The 14,798-nt window shown below is 41.6% G+C and overlaps 1 protein-coding gene across 2 annotated transcripts in view; it reads left to right on the top strand.

Moving 5' to 3' along the window:
- Positions 1 to 6,445: 6,445 nt before the first annotated feature.
- The window catches only part of CDC20B (cell division cycle 20B), a 71,338-nt gene continuing 62,985 nt past the window's right edge, over positions 6,446 to 14,798 (top strand). For both annotated transcript variants that reach the window (XM_005887375.2, XM_070357492.1), the window contains exons 1-2: positions 6,446 to 6,672; positions 6,932 to 6,994. In XM_005887375.2, the coding sequence (XP_005887437.1) occupies positions 6,610 to 6,672; positions 6,932 to 6,994 (126 nt within the window). In that variant the 5' untranslated portion in view covers positions 6,446 to 6,609. The remainder of the gene's footprint in view (positions 6,673 to 6,931; positions 6,995 to 14,798) is intronic.

The raw sequence follows: 14,798 nt of genomic DNA, 5'->3' as shown, positions 1-14,798 counted from the left end.
AGTGTCTAGCTTGCACTAGAAGTCCACTGTCCTTTCACCCATCCAGTTTCTATTCTACTTCTCCGGAAATGTTCTCAACTCAGAACAATTATGAGGTACTAATTTACATTACCCCAGCTCAAATCAGAATTCAGTTCATTTCCAATTGTAGATATGTAACTGTCTAGAGTAGGGCAGGTCCCTGTCAGGGGTAGTTTTTCTCAAACTTAAGCTTAAGTCTTAAATCAAAAGGTTGCATGGTGAGCACAGAATTGGAATATATGAGTATTCTAATGATATAATCATCAAACCAGAGAAGCCACATGGATTCCTTTTGATTTAGGATATTTCTATTTAGATAATGAGGTTGGAATTTTAGAATGTATTCACTCACATAATATTTATTGACCATCTGCTATGTGTCAGACATCTATTATGTGTAGGCTCTGGGCCCAAGGATAGTCTTCTCTTGACAAGTGCTTTATAGAGATGTATTATTCAAACACTCTTTTAAGTTAGACAGCTAAGTGCCATTACTTTATCTCAAAAGAAAAAAATTATTATCTTAGAGGCCTTATATGATTTCTCTTCATTCTCATCATAAATCAGTACAGTAGAAAATTATTATCACATTTTGCAGATGAGGAACTTGAGACTTACAGGGGCCAAATAACATTTTCAAGTCACACAATTAGCAAGTAGTAGGAAGGTCTTTAGGAGAAGGCAATGGCAACCCACTCCAGTACTCTTGCCTGGAAAATCCCATGGACAGAGGACCAGAGAAAATCCCATGGGGTCGCACAGAGTCGGACACGACTGAAGCGACTTAGCAGCAGCAGCAGCAGGAAGGTCTTTCTTTTGTGGCTCTATTGTCCTAGTTCCCAGGTGACTCAATGGTAAAGAATCTGCCTGCCAAGCAGGTAACTGGTGTTCAATCCCTGGGTTGGGAAGATCCCCTGGAGAAGGAGATAGCAACACCCTCCAGTATTTTTGCCTGGGAAATCCCACGGGTGCAGAAGAGCCTGGGCTACAGTCCATGGGGCAACAAAGAGTCAGACATGACTTATGGACTAAACAACAACAACAAATCCTAGTTCCATGATTTGGGAAAGATCCTAATCTCAAATCTGCAAATCAATTCAGCAAACATTTACTGAATGACAACGATGTACAAAGTTTACTATGTGCAAGGCAGTGAGCTATTCTCTAAAGAGGACACAGAGATGAAAAAGCAAGATTCTTGAATACTTGAAGGTTACAATACAGTGGAGAACATACACACATACTTATATGTAAAAGCTGGAATTAAGTAGACAAGCAGTACAAAAGATATGCTATGGGAACATAAGGAGGAGAAAAAATTCCATCTAAGAAGATCTGAGAAGGCTTTTGGGAAATGGGAACTGAAATTTTATGATCAGATTGCCAGGAGAAGATAGGGGAAAAGAGCTCTAAGGTGAGGCTCCCTCAGCAAAGGCCTGGAGGCAGGACAGTGCTGGGCCTTACCCACAGCATGGAGGACTAGAGATATTTTGGTGGAATTGTGGGAGATGATGCAAGAAAGGTAAAGAGATGTTAAAATCACAGAGGACTTGTATTTGAGCTAGAAAATTTAGAGCTTAATTCTGTGTGTAAAGAAGATCCTTTCAGGGATTTGGGGCAAGGGAGAAATATGATTAGCTCAAGATGATGCTTACTGCCTTTAAAAGCTTTGTCTCTGGGTCTCCACTGCTTTGCCTAGTGCATGGTACTTGCTGGGTACAAATAAACATGTGACATGAAGGGAGGTGGAGTAGACTAGAGGTTGAATTATCAGTTAGGTTCTTGTAATCTTCAAAAGGAGGACAGATGGAATCAACACTACAGAGGAAAAAAACTGTCTTTGATAGCAGATTTCAGTACATGATAAAGGGAGAGTTAAGGGTGACTTTGACTTTGCTCCACAAGGAAGATAGCAATATTGGGAACAAGGTGCAAACAAAAAGAACAGGTCATTTGGGGAGGATGGGAATAGGGAAAGATTCTCAATTCTGTTTTGGATTATGTTGTATTTGAAGTGCTGGTAGGATATCTAATAAAAGAATTTTCAGATCTAGAGCCTTTATGAGCCCTCTTTTCTTTGAGGGGGTATCATGTTCATATGCCTGACTTCATCTGTTGTGTTTTATACGGATTTGTTCTCATTTTGGTTTGATAGTTAACCTTACATCCCTTAAATTCGTGGGGAAATAACTTAATACCCTATGTAAGAGCTACCCTGCCGAGAAAGAGAAGGGGGAAATGAGTTAAGTGGTTGGAGAGGAAGGGATATAATTTTTATGCTTTCAGCTACCGACTTTACTCTCCATCGTCATTAACTGGGGTATGGATGGCGAAAAACATTTTAAAGGGACAGACTCTTAAGAAATCATTCAGTAACGGGACAACATGCATGTACTTTTACTGCTAATTGAAAAATGTCGTGTAACCAGAGGTGACGGACTCTACTGGCTGCTCTTCTGATTGACGCTTTTACAGAGCTAGAACCTTCACAGGTTACGTTTTTAGAGTCCTACTCATAATCAGAATTATAAGGGGATACACTGATTTCTTCCCCCGCCCTATTTTAAGCTATGTATTTTGGGGAGAAAGCACTCTCGGAGAGTTTATTAGTTTCCTCCCTTTCCCCTCACTCCTCCTCCATAATGGAGAGATCTGAAGTCCGTCTTCATCCAGTCTCGCACCCGCACACCCACCGTCCCCCTCCTCTCCGGCCCCACGCAGGCTTTCCCCTCACCCGGCGTGGCTTGTGTCCCCGGACCGTTGGCGCAAACACCAACCGTCCCTCCTGTCCCGTAAGGCGCGCGCGCGCAGGGCGGGTGGGGCGGGCGCGCGGGCGCGCGGGCGCGCGGGCGCTGGAGCGCGAGCTGGGTTGTGGACGCGCTACCAGCCTCCAGCCGCGCGGGAGGAGCCGCGGTCCGAGCGCCGCGCCAACAGACCGTTGGAATTGGGGCGGGGGAGCTCTCCGGTTTGCGTTTCTGGGAAAGCAGTTGAAATCAGTGAAGTAGAAAAAGCAAGTTGCGAAACAGATAAGCATAGTAAGATCCCATCTATGTAGAAAGCTTCACAGAGCCGGATTATTTATGTGTAAGTCTGTAAATACGTTGGAAAAGGTTTGACGATGCTTTGAGGAAAGGAATAGTAGCTTGGGAGAGCGGGTGAAGGGAGCTTACTTTGTATATTGTACATTTCTGAGATAGTGAACGTTGTTATTATTTAGAGTGAAAATGTGATCATGTAAGTAACAAAACCCGCTGCGTTTGGGAAGCTTGGATATCCTTTTCCTTCCCATCGGTAGAACCCTGCTCAGACTCAGAGCACCAGCAAGAGATGAGCCCGGAAAAGCTTCTTCCCTCTCGCCCTTCTCTGTGCCTCTCTAAACCACCTGTTTTCCCCGTCACCTTCTTATTCCACATCCTTCGAGGTGGACTCTGGCCTTTGCCAAGGGATCTTCCTCACAGCCTTTCTCATTATTGCAAATCTATCTTCAAAATCCACTCCTAAAGATATTTTGAGGATAGTAAATTACACAGGCCCTGAACATTTGAATTAGCCCGTTATTCGTAAAACATATTTGACAAAAAGTTAAGATAAAATGTTTATAGAGTATGTATATATAGATATATATTTCCTAAACAGTTGTACCGTAGTTTTTTTCTATTTGTATAACCACATGATGTTTAATTAAAAAAAATTTTAAGGTTTCATTTTGAACTAATTTGGCTTAGAAAAAGTTACAAAAATGGTGGATAGAATCCCATTATGTCCTTCACTCAACTTCCCTAAATATTAACATTAAACATTATTTAAACATACCAATAATAAATGATTATAGCCAGGAAATTAGCATTACTATTACTCTATTAACTAATCAACAAGATATTATTCACATTTCCACAAGTATCCAACAAATGTACTTTCGTCACCGGCGCCCCCCCGCCGCGCCCCCCCTCCCCGCCCCGCCCCCGCCCGTCTAGATTTCAATCCAGGATCTCATAATGCATTTAATTGTCATGTCTAATTAGTTTCTTCTGACCTGTGGCAGTTTCTCAGTCTTTCTACCTGTCTGACACTTTTGAAGAGTACTACTGGCCAATTATTTTGAAATGTCCTTCAATTTGGGTTTATTTAGTATTTTCTCATTATTGAAGTTACAATTTTGGGGGGCAAGAATATCACAGAAGTAATGTTGTCCCCTTCCAAGTACACAACATCAAGAGGCACATGAGGTTTATGTGTCATTAATGGTGAGATTACTTAGTGAAGGTAGTGTCTGCCAGGTTTGTCCAATGAAAAGTCATAATTTTTCTTTTTGTATTTAATCATAGGAAGAAAACATCCTCATCATATTCACACCAATTTTAGCATTCATGGTTTCTGACTGGGATAGTGTGATATTTGCTAAATGGTGATTTTTCTGTTTCCATTATCCTGAAGTTAAATTTCAATCTGAATATTTAAAATGCACAATAGCTTTTAAAAGGAAAATTTTGACTAATATTTTTCTACTTTACATTAGGGGGAAAAGGTATTTGGAGGCTGTGAGATATACCATGGAATTAGTGGCTACAATGGAATTTATGAAGGTATTACTCATAGAAAACTGAATTCTAAATGAATAATTTGCTATCCTTAGTACTTGTAAAAAACATGGGGTCTAAAATCACAATTTATATGTATTTATAAGCTCATTAACTGAATTGGTTGTTACTCCCAAGTTTGTACCCATTCTTATAAATGGGTAAATGTAAAATGGTATTTAAAATAGACCAAAGATAAAAAGCCTTTAATACTATTTCCAATGTATTGCTATTTTTAGTTGGTATTGAAAACTAATCTTTTAAATCCACAGTACATCTGACTCTTATCCAATGATATTTCACTTTATTTAGCCTCCTTGTTTGCTGAAAGGATTTACTGGAAGTTGGAATGAGTATCCTTTGAATGCACTGAAAGGAAAGTAGAATTCTTGTGGGTGAAGTTTAGAGATCTTTTAATCCAAGGGTTATTTGACTAGCAAGAATTTTGATGAATCTCATTTGAAGATTGTTACCCTGTGCAGCATTTCCCCTAACCTTTATCATTGTGGATAGAAAATTGTCTTAAGATTGGGTCTTAGCCTTGGTGCTGTTTCTCTTGCTTTCAGTGTGGAGGAAAGCAGGAGACTGAGTTTAGATTTTTTTTAAAAATCACTGACCTTTTTGACTATCATCATATCTGTTAACTCTCCCCACCCCCTCAAATGGATAAACTCATATGTTGTATTAGAGGGAAAAGATCCCCTGGAGAAGGGAATGGCAACCCACTCCAGTATGCTTGCCTGGAGAATTCCATGGACAGAGGAGCTTGGTGGACTACAGTCCATGGGGTCACAAAGAGTCTGACACAACTGAGTGACTAACACTTTCAGTCCATTGTCAGTTGGGGGGGCGGGGCAGGGAGGAGGTAGGTGATAAGGGGAGTGGGGAGCAGGCTTTCAGACTGTCAGAGGTTTCCCAGACGGTTTCCCCTCCTGCCATATGGACAGCTCTCCTCTCCTGGCAGCCTGGCAGCTCAGGTGTGGCAGCTGAGGCTGCCCAGCCCATCTGGCTCCTTTTCGTTTTTCCCCAAGCCCCTCCTTCAACCCCCAATATCATCCTCTTCTTTATCACATATTCCCTAGTCTCCGAAGGTCTCTTGCTGGGTCTTCACTCCTTATCAGGTCACAAGCTCTTTCACCAACTCAATAACCGTTGTTTGGGAAGAAAGCTCATAAGATCAAGTGAGAGAAGCTGACCACTTAGAGCAAAGGAGAATTTCTTGAATAAAAACGTCAGTGCTCCCCCCTTTCTTATCAGCATAGAAATCTTGCCACGTTTTCCAGTCAGTTTGAATAAGGAGGGAGAGCTGATGAACACGTTGGGGGAACACGCCTAAACTCAGTTGCTTACACAACGGTGATTATCGCCCAAACAGAGGCGGCCAGAGTTACTGTACCCCTCCGATGCCTCAAAGGCAGCATGATGGGGCTGGAGAATAAGTGGGGGCCGAGGAAAAGGGTGCAGGGCCCGTTATTACGAAACATTTTTGTTTCTAGTATGGAAAGAACGTTAATTCACAGAACCCGCTTCTTTGCCCGCCAACCCCTTCGCCTCCTGCGGCTCTCCAGCCCTCCGCGCCCGCCGCAGCTCAGACCCGCCACGGCTCGCGGCAAAGCTTGGCGCTTCGGAGCGCGCCTCCGCGGACAAAGAGCTGGAGGCTGCGGGGCGGGGCCGCGGTCGGGAGGGAGGGAGGACCCAGGCGCGGGCAGGGGGAATCCCTCCCGGAGTCTGACGTCACCGCAGTTCTGGCCAATGAGAAGTCGGGTAGGGGAATTCCCGCTCCGGCGGCCGCCCAGCAGGCTTTTTAAACGGTACTCTGGGGACCAAGCTCTAAGAGAGGTGGGAGGAGTGGGAGGAAAATGGAGGTTAGGAGTGAAATATGATCGTCCTAGGGGACAAGACTCCAGAGGTTTGACGATTAAGGGTCAAGACTGGTTTATTCTTGGGGGACAAAACCAAAAGCGGTCGAGGAGAGGCTACACTCGAGCCAGCAGGACAAACGCCTCCAGAGATGGAGTGGAAACTGGAGCGCGCCGCCCGGAGGAGGGTCCGCACTGAAGAAGAGATTCTGTGGGTGAGTAACGCCCCTCTGTTTCTTCGCCCCAACTTCCTAAAGGGGTTTCTTGTCGAAGTCACTGTTTGTAATACCTGTCTAGGACCAAGGGGTGGTTCAGAACTCTAAATATTGAATTGTGTAATTTATATTCTGGAGATGGTTGTTTGCTTTAAAAGTGAATGTAATTTGACAAGCGGAGGCTCTAGAAACATTCACACCTCATATTATGATTTTTCTAAATAGTTTGTATTCCAATATGTTGCCTATATTTTCAAAGGAGGATGTCATGCGGGTGCTCGACAAAGACATGAAGCAGAGGAGAGGTCAAGTTTCTCCCAAGGTGAGTGTCCAGTGCTTAATCGAGCTCTCTGTCTTAAATATGACTTTGAACAAACTAATTCTTGCTAAAGAAGATATTTGTTGGACGTATGAAATGATCTGAAAATGTAGAAAATTTGTACGTCTCATATCATCACTAACCTCAGAGTCTATATCTAAAACATTTTTGTAAGAAATTGAAGATATCTGCCAAATAACGGTAATCATTTGTATCTGAATGGTACTTTTCAGTTTTTGCCTCTACAGAAAAAAAAAAAAAAATGAAGCTTGAATGTGTCAGGTAGGCAGTGCATCTCTAGCTGGCTGTTAAAATTTCTTTTTAACAGTTGCTAGTTGCACTCCCCTCTGTTGCATTCATAATCTTGCCTTCCAAAGAACCGGAAATGGTGCCATCTTGTGGTCAAGAGGAGAAGTGCATAAATTCACCGTCCTTCTACTGCTTCTGCCAAGTCGCTTCAGTCGTGTCCTACTCTGTGCGACCCCATAGACGGCAGCCCACCAGGCTCCCCCTTCCCTGGGATTCTCCAGGCAAGAACACTGGAGTGGGTTGCCATTTCCTTCTCCAATGCATGAAAGTGAAAAGTGAAAGTGAAGTTGCTCAGTCGTGTCCGACCCTCAGCGACCCCATGGACTGCAGCCTTCCAGGCTCCTCCATCCATGGGATTTTCCAGGCAAGAGTACTGGAGTGGGGTGCCATTGTATTCACCGTCCTAGCTTAGTAATTTAACTGTTGATCCAGTTAAATTTCACCTTGAAAGTCTGAACGCAAAGGTTTTCAGCTTCTCTTGTAATCAGTGTGAAAATAAAACAAATCCAAAGATTTTCATCTTAACTTTTACACATAAATAGCTCTTTTACTTTATGGATCCCAGGTGGCACTAGAGGTAAAGAATGCAGGAGACGAAAGAGACGCGGATTCGATCCCTAGGTTGGGAAGATCCGGTGGAGAAGGAAATGGCAACCCACTCCAGTGTTTTTGCCTGGAGAATTCCATGGTCAGAGGCACCTGGTGGGCTGCAGTCCATAGGGTCGCACAGAGTCAGACACGGCTGAAACAACTCAGCATGCATGCATATGATTTAGATTTTAGATTCCTCCTTATCAGGATTCACTTTTTTTCTCTCTAAATAGTTCACATTCCTTTAGTCTTTACGCATCGATTATAGTTTCAAATCCACCAGTTTTAGGGTTTTCTAGACCTTCACATTTTTCTGTATTTCATTGGTGACACAATAAATTCAACACATAACTTTCAGAATGCACTTTCAGAATGTAATGACTAATATCCTTTGTATCAGAAAACAAATGGCATTTAATTCCTTAAATTCCCTGAATACTCATATATTTATTTTTCCTGAACGTAGCTGAAGATTTGTCTTATGCCCAGATTTTGGATAACCATGACTCCTAGGTATTTTACTATTTAATACAAACGACTGGCCTTTTGGTCTGTGAATAAAAGTCATTGGAAAAACTGTAGTTAATTATAACTTTCTTAATTCACTTGTAAGCCATAACATATTTTCATATCTGAGCCTTAGTTTATAAACCTAAGTGGAAGTATTTTGAAAGTTTTCTTTTTTTAAGTTTTTGAATAGATGAAAAAATATTGATTTTATTTCTTATAATATTTTTGGAGAAACAGGTTTTGTCTATAAGTTTTTAAAAATGTGACTATTAAGATGAAAGTTCTGCCACTGTTTCATGTTACAAATTTAGCCTCAGTGACTTCATGGGCCATGATGAGCAGCAGTGACCTGAATCAGGTAGGCAGTGTATTGTTAGCTGGCTGCTTTGGGTCAATTCAGCAGCCACAACTGCCCTGCCACTTGCTTCTGGATAAATTCTTCTTGTTAACGAAGTACACCGGTGACCTATGTGTGATGGGTTGGCAGTGTATTGTTAGCTGGTTGAATATGTGAGTGCCATCAGCTAACATGCAACTGCTATCTTATTGCATGTATAATGAGCATCAGTAATGGGTATAATTAAATCTAAGTAATATGTGTGTGTGTATGTGTACTTTTTGCCATGAGCCAGGGCCTTCTTTACATAATGCTTATTACGACTTTTAGTTATAATACAATGAACAGTTTATAATGATGAAGGAACTACTCAATAATAATCAACTATTACTTAATTATGTTAAAAATTTCAGATAATATTCTGGAGTCTGCATACTTGTAGACAGTATTAAAGTATTTGAGAAATTATATATTTTAAGTATAAAATTTAGAATATAATGACAATTTGGAATGGAAAAACTAAAATGTTTCCTCCAATTTTCAACTAAGTCTTCAATATTCCTTTTGAATGATTAGTTTCTTAATTTGACATTAGAGTAGGTCTCAGTTACCATGTGTGTATACAGCTAAAGGAAGAATTTAGGTAACTTGCCAAATGAGTCAGTCAACTAAAACATTTTCACTTGAATATGAAGAAAATTGGGGATTTAGGGGGGCTGGGGCTGGGGTGAATTGTTTAGAAGACTTGTCTCCAGTCTTCATTTTCTGTAAAATCACAGACTCATACAGTGTTTAGAAAAGAGCATGAGATTTAGTTTGTGAAGGGGGAGAACTGACCATTAAATATAACTTTAAATATTTTCTCATTCCCTTGGAGCACATTTTGACCCATGGAGCAGTTTCAGGTTTGTGCTGGGTCCCAGACACACTGTGGTCGTGTGGACATTTGCAGCAAGTTCATGGAACTGACTTTGCTGGTTTGGTCAATTATTTTCACCCTAAATGAGATGTGAGAAATACATCACATTCTTTATTGCATTGGATTATAAGTTATTGGTAAAATAATCTAAATTCTTATTTAAATGTAAATGTTTTTAAAACCATGGGTTAAATAGATACCTATGATTTGACTCTTAAGTGTTTTGCTACGTTTAAATCTTATCTCTTTGTTGTTGCCTAGTATCATTGCATTTTCAGCATCTTTGTATTTAAGTATCCTTTACATGTAAATATTGTTTTCATCTTGTTTTTTTAAGGTTAAATTTCAATATGTTATTTTCTATAGACAATCACTGATCTGTTGATAAAAAATAAAACCTACTAAATTTAGGAGGCTGGTCCTTTGTGTTTCACTTTTTAAAAATTTTTGTAAAGAGCAAGACATAAAATGCCAACATTGATACTGAATAAACAGAAGACATAGTTGTTCTTATTACTGAGACCATGAGAAAGAAGAAAGAATGGAGTGCAGTAAAAATAAATGAGATCAGTGGGTAAGGAGTTGATTGTATGTATAAATTCAAAAAGAAAACTTTGCCATAGAAGTGAGAAGGAAAGAGAGGGGTCACACTTGGGATGTCAAAGGAAGAGAATGGAAAGAGGGTTGAAAAAGAAGAGGGAGGCAGGCAACACTGGTTCAAAGTATTTTTTCTTGGGTGTTTTCTCTTGCGGCAGCCCCATTGGTGCTGGGGATGTAATTGCTTCCCATCACTCCCTCTGGAAAATGCCCTAGCTCCTCACTACTCTTTACTTGCCCTCCCCCAGCAGCCCCTGCCCCCAAAAGAGAAGGCTTCCCTCAGCAAAGTGTGGCCTTAACTATTCAGAGGGAAGAGGGTATGTGGAGAATGGAAAGAAGTGTGATGTATTAGTTTCTTGGTGTAACAGTTAGGATTTTATTGTTCCCTGGGGAAGACGAAGTCAAGCTGAGGGATAAATATAAAGTGTCACCATATTAGCTTCACCCAAACCTGACATTTTTCTTTCAAAGGGAAATGTTGTCAGGACTACACGTGATTTTGTACAGGGATCACTCAGGATTTTCCAGCTCATGATGGGCAGTCTTGAAACAGCCATTATGTTTAAAGAAAATAGACAAGTAGTTTTTGTTTTCCTTCTTAGATTTTGTATATATATATTTTTCTTATTTTTTACTGGAGTGTTTTCCTACTTGAAATTACCTGCAGTCCAGTTAGGTCATTATAGTGTGAGTATACACTTAAAATGTTAGCAGCTTTTCGTAGTTCAGTAACTGCATATACATCCACATTTATATATAACCTGTCAAAATAGTATATATGTGATAACAAGAAGAAGTATATATGTTATGTTTTTGCTTCAGATTTTTCTCTTTGGAGATTCTTATGATACTCTGATTAAGTCTGATTTAAATCTTTTTGGGCTAGAGCCAGCTTGTCCTAGTTGGTGAGAATCGATTGCTAAGTTTTCAGAAATTTTACAAGCCAGTTATGAAACGATTAGTAGATTAAAATTGACTATGTGCAAGTGTTCACGCCATAGAAATTGGAAATGCCGCACTTGGAACTCCTCCACTAGGGATTTGGTTGTTAAGCGTTCATGAGTCACCACTGTATGTTTGTTACATGGTGGTGGTTTAGTCACTAAGTCCTGTCTGACTCTTGTGACCCCATAGACTGTAGCCCACCAGGGTCCTCTGTCCATGGGATTTCCCAGGCAAGAATACTGGAGTGGGTAGCCATTCCCTTCTCCAGAGGATCTTCCTGACCCAAGGATTGAACCTGGGTCTCCTGCATTGCAGGTGGATTCTTTACTGAGCTACCAGGGAAGCCCATATATACTATCAGTTCAGTTCAGTTCAGTCGCTCAGTCATGTCCGACTCTTTTCGACCCCATGAATCACAGCACACCAGGCCTCCCTGTCCATCACCAACTCCCGGAGTTCACTCAAATTCATGTCTATCGAGTCGGTGATGCCATCCAACCATTTCATCCTCTGTAGTCCCCTTCTCCTTCTGCTCCCAATCCCTCCCAGCATCAGAGTCTTTTCCAATGAGTCAACTCTTCGCATGAGGTGGCCAAAGTACTGGAGTTTCAGCTTTAGCATCAGTCCCTCCAATGAACACCCAGGACTGATCTCCTTTAGAATGGACTGGCTGGATCTCCTCGCAGTCCAAGGGACTCTCAAGAGTCTTCTCCAACACCACAGTTCAAAAGCATCAATTCTTCGGTGCTCAGCTTTCTTCACAGTCCAACTCTCACATCCATACATGACCACTGGAAAAAACCATAGCCTTGACTAGACGGACCTTTGTTGGCAAAGTAATGTCTCTGCTTTTCAATATGCTATCTAGGTTGGTCATAACTTTCCTTCCAAGGAGTAAGCGTCTTTTAATTTCATGGCTGCAGTCACCATCTGCAGTGATTTTGGAGCCCCAGAAAATAAAGTCTGACACTGTCTCCACTGTTTCCCCATCTATTTGCCATGAAGTGATGGGACCAGATGCCATGATCTTCGTTTTCTGAATGTTCAGCTTTAAGCCAACTTTTTCACTCTCCTCTTTCACTTTTCATCAAGAGGATTTTTAGTTCCTCTTCACTTTCTGCCATAAGGGTGGTGTCATCTGCATATCTGAGGTTATTGATATTTCTCCCGGCAATCTTGATTCCATCTTGTGCTTCTTCCAGTCCAGCTTTTCTCATGATGGACTCTGCATATAAGTTAAACAAGCAGGGTGAAAACAAGCAGGGTGACAATATACAGCCTTGACTGGTTCCTATTTGGAACCAGTCTGTTGTTCCATGTCCAGTTCTAACTGTTGCTTCCTGACCTGCATATAGGTTTCTCAAGAGGCAGGTCAAGTGGTCTGGTATTCCCATCTCTTTCAGAATTTTCCACAGTTTATTGTGATCCACACAGTCAAAGGCTTTGGCATAGTCAATAAATCAGAAATAGATGTTTTTCAGGAACTCTCTTGCTTTTTCGATGATCCAGCAGATGTTGGCAATTTGATCTCTGCCTTTTCTAAAACCAGCTTGAACATCTGGGAAGTTCATGATTCACGAATTGCTGAAGCTCGGCTTGGAGAATTTTTAGCATTTCTTTACTAGCATGTGAGATGAGTGCAATTGTGTGGTAGTTTGAGCATTCTTTGGCATTGCCTTTCTTTGGGATTGGAATGAAAACTGACCTTTTCCAGTCCTGTGGCCACTGCTGAGTTTTCCAAATTTGCTGGCATATTGAGTGCAGCACTTTCACAGCATCATCTTTCAGGATTTGAAATAGCTCAACTGGAATACCATCACCTCCACTAGCTTTGTTCATAGTGATGCTTTCTAAGGCCCACTTGACTTCACATTCCAGGATGTCTGGCTCTAGGTGAGTGATCACACCATTGTGATTAACTATAGTTATTAAGAATTACATTTATGTACATATATACATGCTGTAGGTACACTATGATTAGTATAAAATTTCAAAAATGAAATACAACTTCTAGGGAATATTTCTGGCCAATTCATATTTATTCAAATCTCCAGCACACTCTGCTATACGTAACAGCACACTCTGCTGCTATTAGATGAAGATCAGGAGTTAGTAGGAAGTACTCCTCTCCACTTCCCAAACAAACTGAAACTAACTTCAAGTCATTGAATTAATAACCACTAAAAGTAAAATAGATTTTGTCTGTGTCAGAAGAGCAACTACTGAATACTCTTTTACCTACTATTTTTCTGTTATCCTTCTCAATCAGGCAGCCTGTAGCAGTTTATGTCCCAGACTTTTTGATGCTGAGATAGAGCTTATGCTCAATTCAGGAAAGATGCATTTTTTTCCCTCTGTGTGTTTGCTGGCAGTGTTCATGAGACATTTAAGGTCTGGGCAGCAACACATGAGCAAATGGCTCTCTTCCCTTTTACCACATGTAGCCTGGTTGGACAGGCTTCCCAGGTGACTCAGTGGGTAAAGAACCCACCTGCAATGCAGGAGATGCCAGAGATGTGGGTTTGATTTCTGGGTCGGGAAGATCCCCTGGAGGAGAGCACGGCAACCCATTCCAGTATTCTTGCCTGAAGAATCCTGTGGACAGAGGAGCCTGGCAGCCTACCGTCCATAGGTCACATCAAGTCAGACACAACTGAAGTGACTGAGCACACAGCACGGCCTGGTTGGATGCCATAACCCTGAATGGACATCCATATGTCACACATTCAAATCCCCACCTGCCCTCCCTGCATCCTCAGAGTGGTGAGAGAAGTCTAATCTAGTGGAGATTGCAGACTGAATAAGGCAAGCAAATCAGGAGATACATAAGTGAAAAACCCACTTTATATGCCTTTGGAGAGAACTAGTGGTTTGGGGCAGGATGGACATCTGAATTGTGTTCTCCAGGACAGTTCTGGTCTGTCTGGCAGTGGGGTGTCGGTGTAGCCTCTGCAGTGCTGCACATACCCTGATGTGAGCGCATAAACACCCCAGCAGTCTCACAGCACTGCTGTGAACTCATGGAAGTCATAAGTGGGAGTATGTGGCAAGGATGTTCTGGAAGCAGCACTTGAGGGCTAAACAAAGTTTTGCTTAGAGGCCCAGAATTCAAATTGCTTAAAGGCTTTTGGTGGCACACTTGCAAAGGATGGATAGACTGGTTAGGTGGTTTCCATTTCTTCAACAATAGGTTAGTATTGATTTCTGATCACTTGACACACCTTGGTAACTTGGAAGGGGCTTTTTGTTCAGTTTGACTCCCCCCACCCCCACCATAACCAATTTACAGGTGAGAAAACTGAAAAGTAGTGCCCTGGCTGAAGGCCCTGCTGCTGGTGAGAGGGAGAAGCAGGCTTGCTTACACACTGCCATTCTTTAGGTACTCCGGTAGATCCCCTTGACCTGAAGGGAACCACACTCCACCCCTACCTGAGAGCTTACTAAATCCATTCAGAGCTGGGGGTTGGACATATATGTTGAAGCAGAAGGTATTCCAGGATATATTTGGTTTAAGAACTTGTAAGTGCTGTAGCAGAATTGTATACTCAGGTGGGCATTGCTGATTTTATCATGAAAAAGAATCTTCACTTTCACTCATC

The sequence above is a fragment of the Bos mutus genome, chromosome 20 (assembly GCF_027580195.1).
Source record: "Bos mutus isolate GX-2022 chromosome 20, NWIPB_WYAK_1.1, whole genome shotgun sequence".
Taxonomy (NCBI): domain Eukaryota; kingdom Metazoa; phylum Chordata; class Mammalia; order Artiodactyla; family Bovidae; genus Bos; species Bos mutus.
The sequence above is the reverse complement of the archived record's forward strand: the minus strand, read 5'-3'. Positions and strand labels throughout refer to the sequence as shown.